Source organism: Brachyhypopomus gauderio, unplaced genomic scaffold, assembly GCF_052324685.1.
Source record: "Brachyhypopomus gauderio isolate BG-103 unplaced genomic scaffold, BGAUD_0.2 sc47, whole genome shotgun sequence".
NCBI lineage: Eukaryota > Metazoa > Chordata > Actinopteri > Gymnotiformes > Hypopomidae > Brachyhypopomus > Brachyhypopomus gauderio.
Window position 1 is genome coordinate 2,450,200 of NW_027506873.1, and position 12,013 is coordinate 2,462,212.

The 12,013-nt window shown below is 48.6% G+C and overlaps 1 protein-coding gene across 7 annotated transcripts in view; it reads left to right on the forward strand.

Moving 5' to 3' along the window:
* myo18aa (myosin XVIIIAa) overlaps positions 1–11,247 on the forward strand; it is a 72,754-nt gene extending 61,507 nt beyond the window's left edge. For 6 of the 7 annotated variants that reach the window (XM_076986659.1, XM_076986660.1, XM_076986661.1 and 3 more), the window contains 7 exons: positions 728–865; positions 1,462–1,647; positions 1,747–1,886; positions 2,722–2,766; positions 6,193–6,315; positions 6,906–8,394; positions 9,311–11,247. In XM_076986659.1, the coding sequence (XP_076842774.1) occupies positions 728–865; positions 1,462–1,647; positions 1,747–1,886; positions 2,722–2,766; positions 6,193–6,315; positions 6,906–8,379 (2,106 nt within the window). In that variant the 3' untranslated portion in view covers positions 8,380–8,394; positions 9,311–11,247. The remainder of the gene's footprint in view (positions 1–727; positions 866–1,461; positions 1,648–1,746; positions 1,887–2,721; positions 2,767–6,192; positions 6,316–6,905; positions 8,395–9,310) is intronic. The other variant, XM_076986663.1, reaches the window with a different exon arrangement.
* Positions 11,248–12,013: the final 766 nt, after the last annotated feature.

The window sequence follows — 12,013 nt, forward strand, 5'->3', positions numbered from 1 at the left end:
GGAGCTCCAAATCTTGCTTTTTAATCTGAATTATTAGAAGTATGCAATAAATAGACAGGAGCCTTCATATCATAACGGTGAAATGGGAATGTGTCTGTTGCAAAGGTTCCATGAAGAAGACGTTTAAGAGTAGATGAAGGTGGCTCTTCAGCCGTCTGATTGTTGCTTTGTGTTGCACTCTTCATTGTCTCCTTCTTTTCGGTCGTTAGGAGAGAAATGATCTTACCTTGGATGCCCAAATTGTGGAGTCTCTGCACCTCTGTGCTCTTTGCCTATGAAGCAATGCCAAAGATGAAAATTTGTTTATCTGAAAGTTACTCTTGGGGAAAAATCCATTCATGGTGCTTGGATGAAAAACAAGAGTGGCTTCAAATAAATTTCTCATTTCTGCCTGCTGAGACTGAGAGTAAAATGGAGTGCTGATATAGGCCAATACAAGCCTCCAATATTATTCAGGAATTTATCAAAGATTAATCCAGGAGCAAGCTGTTTACAATATTGAATAGGATTTAAAAAATCTTCTCTTCTGAAAAAGAGATCACAGTGTTTACAGTGTGTAAAACCAGGCAGGACCGTGGTCCAGAGCAGGGAACTGTGTCTGTGTCTCCTGACCTGATGAGTGTCTGGTGTGTCTGTGTGTCTCTTGACCTGAAGATTGTCTGGTATCTCTTGACCTGAAGAGTGTCTGCTGTGTGGGGCGTCTCCTGACTTGTGATGTTTCTTGTAGCTCCAGTCTCTGCAGAGTCAGTTGGAGTTCCAGGAACAGTCCATGGTGGAGAAGTCCCTGGTCAGCCGGCAGGAGGCCAAGATCCGTGAGCTAGAGACCAAGCTGGAGTATGAGAGGACCCAGGTCAAACGCCTGGAGGTGAGGAAGAGGAGGCTGCTTGGGTGAAGGGGACTCCAGAACTTCCTGGAGTGCCTTGGTGAAGGTGGAAATCGTGTGAGCTTGTATTAACAGCAGCACTCCCACAAGCTATCGCCTCACCTTTAGTGCAAAGACCTCCCTGCACCTCCAAACCCATGACGCTCGGAGACTTGGCTTGAACAGCTTGTATCAATCCATCTTTGGTTCACTTGCTTAAATCCAACGTTCTGTTCCTAAGATCCACGAGCTCTTCTATATCTCTTAGGGGCAGTCATGGCCTGGCGGTTAGGGAACTGGACTTGTGACCGGAGGGTCGTGGGTTCGATTCCCAGACAGGCCATGACTGAGGTGTCCTTGAGCAAGGCACCTAACCCCAACTGCTCCCCGGGCGCCGGGCTAGGGCTGCCCACCGCTCTGGGCACGTGTGATCCACAGCCCCCTAGTAATCACTAGTGTGTGTGTGTGTTCTGACTGCACAGATGGGTTAAAAGCGGAGGACAAATTTCGATTGGGGTGTAAAAATCACAATTGACAAAATATGGCACATTTCAACACACATTTTTATACCCCCCTCCCCCACCCCTCCTGCCCTGCAGACCCTGGTGGCACGGCTGAAGGAGAACCTGGAGAAGATGACGGAGGAGAAAGATCAGCGTGTGGCCGGTGAGAACCGGGAAAAGGAGCAGAATAAACGCATGCAGCGCCAGATCCGAGACACCAAGGAGGAGATGAGCGAGCTGGCCAAGAAGGAGGCGGAGGCCAGCCGCAAGAAGCATGAGCTGGTACGTAGACGCAGGAGCTGTGCTTGGAGATTGGTGACCGTTTAGCTGACCCCTATATGGATGGGCATGGGGGAATAAAAGAACTTCCTGTTCCTGCAGGAAATGGACATAGAGAGCTTGGAAGCTGCCAATCAGAGTCTGCAGGCGGACCTCAAGCTGGCCTTCAAGAGGATTGGCGATCTGCAGGCGGCCATTGAGGACGAGATGGAGAGTGATGATAATGATGACCTCATCAACAGGTACACCCTTCTGGCTAGGATTTTATCTCCGACTAACACGGCTCTAAGTTCTCATTAGAAACCTACAGGACAAAATAAAAGTCTACGTATGAATAAAAATCTAGTGTCTGTTCTACTGAATACTGGGCAATGATTTGTGTGTTTAGATGTGAAGTTTGTGCTGGAGGCACACGCCCTGTTTTGAAAACCCCAGACCCTCAGTAGATGCTCTCGCTTCCAGCCGTGTTCTTCACGTGGTCGCCTGCGTTTTCTTTCTCTCTTTCTGCTCTTTATCAGCGCTGTGTCTTCTCTCCTCTTGTTTGTGATGGCGACCTGGCTTAATGGTGTCCCTGGAGCCTGGTTCTCACACCTGTCTTTGTTTTATTTTTTTCTTATTGTTGTTTTTCCTTTATACCTCTCGTCTAGCGTCACACCGAGGAGGCTGCTTCTCCCGAGCTGGGGGAGAGTACACTACAACTCTGTATCTCCGCAGTAAACAGGGGGAGAGTGATGGCTTATACATCCCCAGCTTTCTTTCCCGGGCAAATGGCATGTCAGGGAGAGAGGCTGTACAAAGAAATCCACACACACACACACACACACACACACACACACACACACACACACACACACACACTTGTATCTAAACATCTCCTTTCTGAAATATAGGGCTATTCTCAGACTGGGTTCAAAGTGGCCGAAATTCTCCATCTCCGAGCCCTTCTGTCCAACTCCACAACACGGAGAGATTTCTGAGTGCCATTTTTTTTTCTTTTTGTGTGATTTTATGGTTTGAAGCTCACTCATGTCCTTTTCTCTCTCTTGGGGTGTGTGTGTGTGTGTGTGTGTGTGACAGTTTACAAGACATGGTGACAAAATATCAGAAACGGAAGAGCAAAACGTGAGAACTCTGCACACGTTCATTTGCTCCATGTTGTTTGTTGGACATTTGGTCTTCGTCCCTCACGTGTGCCAGAGAATGGCGTATTCTATTGTAATGTGGAAATAATGATACCGAAGTTTCACACAACACAGTTGTGCATGGCTGAGTAAGATGACATAATTCATGGCACAGGATTAAAAATGTGTTGGTTAGATTTTTTAATTAATGGATCTTTCTGAAAATATAATATTTTTAATCCAGCGTCACACGTCTCTGTCTGCCTGCAGCCTGCTCCTTGTATTTTATGCATTTTAACAGCACCATCATCTCTGTCTCGTGTTTGTCTCACATGCATGAAACTGACATTTCACGTCTGTTCCAAATGGTCCATTCAGTAGAACCACTTTAACGATCCTTAGGACCCTGGACTCCGCTAACGTCCAGCGCATTGTTAAAAACAACACGCTGTGCTCGTTACAACAGAGGGAGAGCGGTTGCCTTTGGCAGGTGGAGCCTGCGTCCGTGTCGGACCTGCTGAGACGTGGAAAGCTGAACTCCTGGGTTTCAGAGAGACAGCTTCCATCCGCTTGCCTCTTCCGCGTGTAGCTTTATCTTTACGCCGCGTCACCCACCCCGCCAACAGCGCAGGGATCGATTCTCAGACAAATCAGAGAGTCCAGATGTCATAGACACACTGGTAAGGGGACGAGCACCTTTGCGAATGTGGTTCGTAGTAAACGCCATGAGCACTGATTGAGACATTGACTGCTGGGCTTTGGAGTATTGATTCCCCCCGGGGCAGGAACGGGCAAAATGCACCGGGGGTGGCGTCTTTCTCCAGCGCACGATTTATTTTCGAGCGTTAACTAGAAATGTCATTATGAGCCAGTAATGCATGTTTCAGCTGCGTGATTTGATGAATGTTGTGCAGTGCGAGTGTAATGCGGCGAAGGCAGTTGGCTGTGAATGACTGAGCGATAAAACTAATGGCGAGGGTGGGGGTGGGGCCTACCTACCACAGCCTTAATGATCAATCTAATTGGGTGGAACGGAGATATGCAACCAATAGGACTGCGTTGTCACAACTGATTAATGTCAGGATCTAAAGTGGCCATGTGTGTTCTTTGCTTGGGAGGGGCGGAGCTCCAAGCCCGTTGCGTAAAGGCATCGGTGGCCAATTGGGGCGTGACGAGTGCACCATACATTCGGGAGGGGTGCATGTCTGTCTCGTGTATATAGAACAAAGGCGTTCAATGTATTTGGCTTATTTGAATTAGGTAGTGAGTCTTCGTGTGTCTGCCACCGAGTAAACGGCCTCCATGATCAGACAACATACCTCAGAACTGGGACGTCTGCACCCAGTCAGCCTCACTGGCAGGCGTTTATTCTGCATGCTGTTGTTCCCATTTGTCAAAGTCCCAGAAAATGCTTTGACTGCGAGAACGAAAATAAGGCCTTGAAAAGTTTTGACAGAGCGAATGAGCTTTTGGCACAGAGAGAGCGCTTTGAAGCCAAACCGGGCAGACCGGTGCCAATAAGGTGGTTTCACCCCTGGGATTTTTTCAGGTTTTCTTTGGCTCGAGGGAGAGTTCAGAGTGCGTACGTGGGTCATGACGTGGTGTCAGATTCTGCTTTAGGCAAGATCAGCGATCACACCAAGCAAACGTTATTTCACCCTTGTCTCTTCCTGAGAGATCTATTTTTTTTCATAAGTCCTAACAGAGCCTGCCAGTTATAGATACATTGCACTAATTTTATGGGCAGGGAAGGAGATGTGTGGGGGAAATGGGGCAAGTATATTTGTGTTCCCTACTAGATGAGGGTTCCTTCTCAGGGGATCAGGTCGGTCCCAACCACTCGAGAGCGTCCTTCCGAACGTTTTTGTTCCACTCCAAATGCCGCTTCCAAACTCATCCACATCCCACATATGCACCCAGAGGCAGTTCTGGCTCACACAAGCCGAACGTGGCAAAGACTTCCGTATCTGTGAGCATGTGGAGCTCTTTACCGACATGCATAAAAAAAAATGTTAGTAGCATATGTGCTGGACGTCACAGCTTGGTCCTGTCAGTTTATACTGCATAGCCATTTATAGCCATGAAAAAAGCCGGGATAAAAAGACGGCGTAGTTATGTTGAGGGCGGCACCTCGGGGCTGAGGAACTGTCCACAGGCCCTCAGCATGGCAGGCAAACCGGGCCCTTCGGAGCCGGTACTCCCGCCTTTGTGAATATCTTTGTAAATTACTATTAAGAATGTTATGGATGTAATGCAACATAATTGCATGGTTGCTAAAATTGTGAGAGGCAAAAATTGTCCTACGCAGTGTTTGAGAACGTAGGCACACCGCCCTGGTGCCTACCTTACAAACACTGGATTTGGATTTCAGAACCCCAACTGCAAGCCAGTGGCCAATGGGCATTATTGATGAATGGCAACATCAAAGCCATGGCTGCCAAAGGAGTTCGATCTGACATTGCGGTACCGTCAGTGGACTAGGGACACATAGCACAGGTCATAAATGGCAGCGTGTTATTAGGTAGGAGAAATGCACAGCCATTATAGAAAGAGTAGAAGACTGAGAGAACATGTCAAACCTCTTGTGTTTCCTTCCTACAGCCTGGAGGCTGGAAAATCCTAGTCAATATGTCGATGCTATATATATATATGATAGTCACAAAGGATTGTAAAGACTTTCTATGTTTAACTCTCTCCATCTCTCTCTCTCTCTCTCTCTCTCTCCCATCACTTTGCTGGAGCCTCTGTATTTCAGAAACGTTTTACCATTAACGCAGCCCAGGTAGCCAGACCACATAATTGTCCCTTGAAGAAGCGATTTGCATTTCGTTCTGAGGCTGGACTCTGTTTGCTTGACAGGCCCAATCGCAACTTATTATACACTTAAGAGGAGAAGGGGGAGCATTTGAGGTGCATTCGTATTTATGGAAGGCTCCATTATCTACAGGGTGTGTTCACTGTTTTAAAGAGCTACATTACATGGACCTCCGAGCCACAGCACTTCCTCTCACTCTATGCATCACAATTACGAGTGGACTCAATTATGCAAATGTTTTCAATTATGTGGTTGATCTAACGTGGTTGGCTTTCGGTGTGGTTAAAATCCGACTCTGCTATTGTTGTCTCCTCGTGTTCTGTCGCGTTGGCATGGCATGCCTCTGCTCTCCACTACATTTTTTTCCTACAATATTTTTGTATTGTGCGTTGGCCGTCGACCGGTCTCCCGTGTTGGCCAGGGAGGAGTGAACGCTTTCCCAGCTCGGCTCTGATGTGCTATTTGACACACTAACCCACATGAAAACCATGGTTTGTACTCCTGTTTGTCTGGAATGAAGCCTTCTCACACGTTTGTCTTTACGGTTAGTAGTGACTACACATCGTTCACTAGGCATAGCAAAAACTGCCAAATCTTTTTTTTTCTGCGCAGCGGTGATGACTCGGATGTGGACTCTGAGGTGGAGGATCGCGTGGATGGAGTGAAATCGTGGCTCTCGAAAAATAAGGGCTCCAGTAAGACTCTCTCGGATGAGGGCAGCTTGAAGACCCCCAGGTTAGTATGGAGCACCTCTGGCTGGATATTAGAGCCCGTGCTTCCCCGGGCTTGAAATGATAGTCAGGTTCCTTATCTCCGCCTCCATGAGAGTGCACAGAGGTGGGGCTGAGGACCAGACTTTACCCTGTGGTACCTGCAGCCGTGAGGAGTGGCGTGGAGGCTATTTCACACGATTATTGCTAACCTAATGGCATTCTGAGATGGGTGTTGCCTTCTGATGGGCTTCACCGAGGCGTTTGGTGGAGGGGAGGCCATATCAGTGGCTCTCTCCAGCACATTTTCCTGTAAACAGTCTGCTTAAAGTGTCTGATCCATGCCTCTATTTCCAGAGTGTCATTCAAAATGTTCCTTAAATATTTACTTTTGTTTCCTGGTGTGTTATATGTTTTTGTTCTTTTTGGTAATGTTATTATTCAGATTCCTAACAAAAGATCGTTCATATTTTATTTGGTGTTATCCTTATATATAGATTTTCCCGCTACACGAGCTTTTGTTATGCATTTGTAGATGGCGCTCATTATGCCTGAATCTCTGTCGTGTTGATCTGTTTTTCTTCACGTGTCTGTGTTTCTGCTTCCTCCTAAAAGCCTCAAATACCCCAATGCAGCTAATGCCGACGTCAAAGACGCAGTAGAAGGGAAAGGGGGTAAGGAAGGGCAGAATGGCAAAGATGTCCGAGATGTGGAGCAGGGTAGGCCCATGTCCGTGATGAGCTCACTTAGCTACAGGAAGCGTTCCAACCTGAAGGACTCTATCGGAGGCACGGGGGACGAGAGCTCCCTCTTTAACGCCCTGAAGGAGCAGCCGGATGGGCCGGACCGCTCCTCGCTCCGCAAATCCAAAAGCAAAGCTGCGGAGGACCCGGAGGACCGGGGCTCCGTCATCTCCCAGGCGTACTCGGAGGCCACCAGCAGGGCCCGAAGAGGCCTGGAGCGGCGCTGGGCCAGGAGCAGCCCGGAGGCGGACAAGGAACCCGGGGGATCGTCGACGGTGCCCAGCCGCGCATCCATACGCCGGGGCCTGGATCGCCACGACGACGATGACGCGTCCACCCTGAGCGGCTACAGCCTGAGGCGCAGCACCTCATGGGCGGAAGATGGGCGCGGTGATTACGGGCTGCCGGTCAGTCCCGGCACGAGCAGGCGCCCGGGGGGGCGGAGCCCCGGCAGCGCAAGCCTGGCCTCTCGAGCCTCGCTGGCACGTAGCAGCCGCCTGAGCGAGTTTGGTGTGGACCTGGACGACGACGACGACAGCAGGAGCGTGGCCTTCAGCGAAGGGGGCGTGTCTGCCTACAGCCCCCGGTCCATGAGCCGCAGCCTCTCCACGCCCGCCCGGACCCGGCCCTCCGAGGACGGTGGCGCAGTGGACAGCGGTGATGTGAAATCGGTCACCCACCGTAACTACCTGGACCCCGAGTTGGAGAAAGCCATCAACGAAGTCCTCAGCTTCAAGCCTGTCAAGTTTCAGCGCCGCAGTCTGGAGGACTCCGATGGCGAGGGGGAGCAGAGAGGGACGGGGGGCAGGGAGGACGACCGGAAGGCTGGACGCGGCAAGAAAAGTGACGACGACGACGACGACGATGATATCCTGGGCCGGAGTGCGTCCAGCCTGCGGGCCTCCGTGTCCAGCTCGGCGCTGGACCGCTCGCGTTCTGGCAGCAGTTACAGCTCACGCAGCATGAGCAGTCACAAGGCCAAGAAGAAGAACTCGAAGAAGAACCGGGACTCCTCGTCGGAGAGCTCATCTTCAGACAGCTCCTCGTCAGAGAAGCGTGGGAAGAAATCCAAGAAAAAAGGGAAGAAGAGATCCCGGAAGGGCAGGAAGAAGGAGAGCGAGTCCGAATCGGAATCATCCGAGTCCTCCGACTCGTCCAGCGCTGGATCCAGCGTCTCCTATCGGAGTTCCAGCAGCATCAAAAAGGGTCCGTGTAAGAAGGCGTCGGATGAGGAGAGGGGACCAGACAGTCCTGAAAGACCCGCGAGCAAGAAAGAACAGAAGAAGAAGAAGAAGAAAATGGACAGCCTGGTGATGAAGTATCTCTACAGGCCTGACGATGATTAAAAAAACAGGCAGCAGGTGACCGGAGAGAGCAGCATGGTGTTCGAGTTTTACTAACAAATTAGAAGCATCCTTACGCCTGTGGATGGACCGTAGGAGAGGTTTCACGCTGGTGTAATGACTAACCGTAACTCTGCATGCACGTAGAGTGCCTGAGACCACACTCTGTTCAGCGAGCCCTACCGCAATCTCGATGAGCCCTGCATAAACTCCTAGCAGTGTCTCAATTTTAACTCGAGAGATCACGAGATCAAAACAAAAGACCTTTGTTTTTGCTTCGACGGTATGGAAGAGCGTATGTTGCCTCATAGGTTGTTTTTTGTTCCCTCTAGAAGATTAGGGTTATCATCCAATCATCTGCTTCTTCCCCGCAAAGAGGTTTGTTTAGAGTGGAGAACCAGGGAGCCCTGCACCTACAGAGTTTCCTGCTGATTCGCACCGAAAGGGCCGTGTGATGAATTACTCGGCTGCAGCAAAACAACACTAGCTCTGGAGAAGTTAATTTAGCAAGACCTCCATGGCGTACAGTTTCTGATTTGTTTTGTTTGTTTTTAACTCTCTTGGTGATATTGTGCGACTTGTGTTTCCAAGCGATTTCCAGCGGTTTGATCGTGGGCAGGTTTTGAGGCGGCCGTTCGAGCTGGCGGCATTAAAACGTGCGCGTGAGAATTGGATGAGATGCCAGTTTGCCACTTTTTATGGGGTCGAGGTCAGTAAATGAGCAGGTGCACCAGACTCTGATGAGGTTCCCTTTTTTGATTCCGTAAGTGCGACTGGTGTCGTTACGTAAGCAGTGGGCTCTGCTGCATAACATTCAGTGCTGGCTCTTACCAGTAGGTGTGTGTAAACTAACCTAGGGTGACGAGGACACCCTCTGCCCTTCCTCCTGCATCGGGCCTGAGGTAAAAGTATCTCTCCTTTTGTTTCTCCACAGCAGGCGCCTTAGCCGGACTGAGGAAGAGGAGGGTACAGAGGTGAAGGACCCCCGGCAGTCCCAGCTCACCCTGTCTGCCGAGGGGGATGGCGAGGCCAGATTCTTGGAGACGACGGCATAGAGCCGTCCTGCTCCTGTCTCACGCTGGATCACGATCACGATGTGCGCTGGATCGGGCGGAATGGAGTGTCCCGCTGCGGGACGCCGGCACGCGATCTCGCCTTCTGATTCCCTCGGCAGCCCTGCACACGGCCTCTCCGGCAGCTACCGGCTGCACCGCAACAGACAAAGCTGAACAGTAGTGTAGTTGATTTCTATTATTTAATGATGGAGCTTTAAATGACTTCGACCGCGTTCAGACGACCCTAAGACACCTGTTTCCAGAAGGCCGAATGAAGTGAAAGCATTAAGCTTAAATGTCCTCCTGTCCACTATGAACTGTGTTTATTCGTACAGTTCTTCAAACACTCGGTAATGAAAGCGATAGATCATCACCATCGGTGTTCGAATCACATCTGTCATCCTGATACCTCAAGCAGACATAATTAAGGCTGGACTCTGGAGGCCATCTTGATCGTGCTCTCTATAATTCTTCTATTAGCATTCAGTTCTTTCGATTTCAGTAGTGTGCTGCATGTTGCTTGATTCATGTTTGGGAGCAGGTTCTAGGCTAGGGGAGCTGGGTTGATATTACTGACATTACTGCCTCACAGTAGGCGAACTACAGACTTGTGTGTTATGGGGCCCTCACCTGCTCTCTCACACTCTCACTTTTTCTTTCTTTCTTGCTTTCTTTTCCTCTCTCCCTCGCTCTAACCCCCCCTGCCCCAACCTCCGCGTCTCTTTCTTCCAACTCCCTCGTGTCTCCTGCACTCCCTCCGTCTCCCTCCCTCCCCCCCCTTATCTCTGTCACAATACCTAGGAAATATCTCCCAACACCTGACAGGACTCTCTATAGGAAATGTTTACCAACATCAGTCTCCGGGGGAGAAAGACGATGCACCGTATTATTACCGTAATGCAAAGCAGCTTTTTTTAATCTCAAGGGATGTGTTTGTGTTTTGTACGAGACTGCATTCGCCAAGGTGGTGGTGCGTGCCAATGTGTGGAGGCTTCTGGGAGTTTAGCCTCGAAACTTCTGGGTTCGCTACTATTCGTGTCTGTTTTGTTGCTTACTTTATAGTCCATGATTCAGGTGTTTCTTATTCTCATCAAATTTAGGCTAACTGCTGTTAATCTCTCCACGAGGGATTATATTTGCCATTAGATTCTTTTGCTTTATGATTTGTGTGTGTGTGTGTGTGTGTGTGTGTGTGTGTGTGTGTGTGTGTGTGTGTGTGTGTGTGTGTGTGTACGTTCCGATGCTTTTATTCTTGGAGACCACGTCCTGACTAATGGCTGTTAAGTGTGTGCATGACTTCGCAATGCCTACATTGGATGCCTATCTAGGAACACAGTGCTTGGAACGTGGAATCCTCAGCGATTTCTTAAAGTATATTTTCCATGTCTGATTCATCTGCCTTACTTCAATGCTAATATCCTGTAGCTGGTGGCAATAAAGACTTGTATGTCATAAAATCTGCCAAAAAGCAGTATATCGATTATAGACTGCTGTAGGAAAGTTGCCTTCCAAAATGTGTGTGTGTGTGTGTGTGTCTGCTTTAGTGCGCCTGCTTGTACAAAGGGGACTGGAACGTAATGTGTTTTCTGAAAAGCTAACATCACCGCTTCATTCTTCACCCCCCCCCACATTTTACTATGCAGTTAATGTTTTATTATGAATATGTCAAATGACACTTTGTGTGCGCCTATAGTGACTTATGCAGTAAAAGCAAAATGGCATATAATATATTTATGATGTATCTTTGATGAAGAATACATACACTTAGAAATGAACTTTGCATTAGTTTTACTGTAAATAAATCCTGCTAATTGTTTGTCTCGTGTCTGTTTCCTCCTCGTTTGGCTCGACTGAGTTGATCAGCTACTTTAATCTCCTTCACTGCAAAGAGTAGAAAGCATTATTTTTTTTACTTCACTCTGAGGTTTTGCATCCGACTGCATCAAACCGGCTGGCTAGAAAGGCGCGATGTGTTGCTAATATTCTGCCTGTCATCGAAGAATATGATTAAGATGGCACTTGAAGCACGATGGCATTGCAGGGCAGGGCCATCAAACGCTCAGGCCAAAGGTGGGTCCACGTCCGTGTGTCGATCACAATCGGACCTAGTCTTTAAAGGAACGGATGTTTGAACGCTGGAGCTCGACAGATTCACCATAGCAAATAGCTCTCGTCTTTTTGAAATGTAACGATTCTACAAATGAGGCTCTGGTAGCACTATACTTAACCATGAGGAATCCTGGAACATACGAAGGTGTGATTGCATTTTCACTGATTGTGTGTATATTGTGTGTATATGACTCAATTTCTATTAGCATGCAGTTCATAAATTATGCATTACACCACCAGCTTAATGAACCCAGCTACTCCAGTAGGTGATTTTGGTTCAAATGCTGAATAAAATGTTTTATTGTTCATTCAGTTAAACAGATTCATCCAATTAGGAATTCAAATCTAAAAGATGATAATGGAGATTAGTTTGCATTTCAAAGTGTTCAAACCATATCAGTGTGTCATTAACAGCACGGGGTGGTGAGACAGACCTCTGAGTGAGTTATGCCATTGTGTCCCATGAGACTATG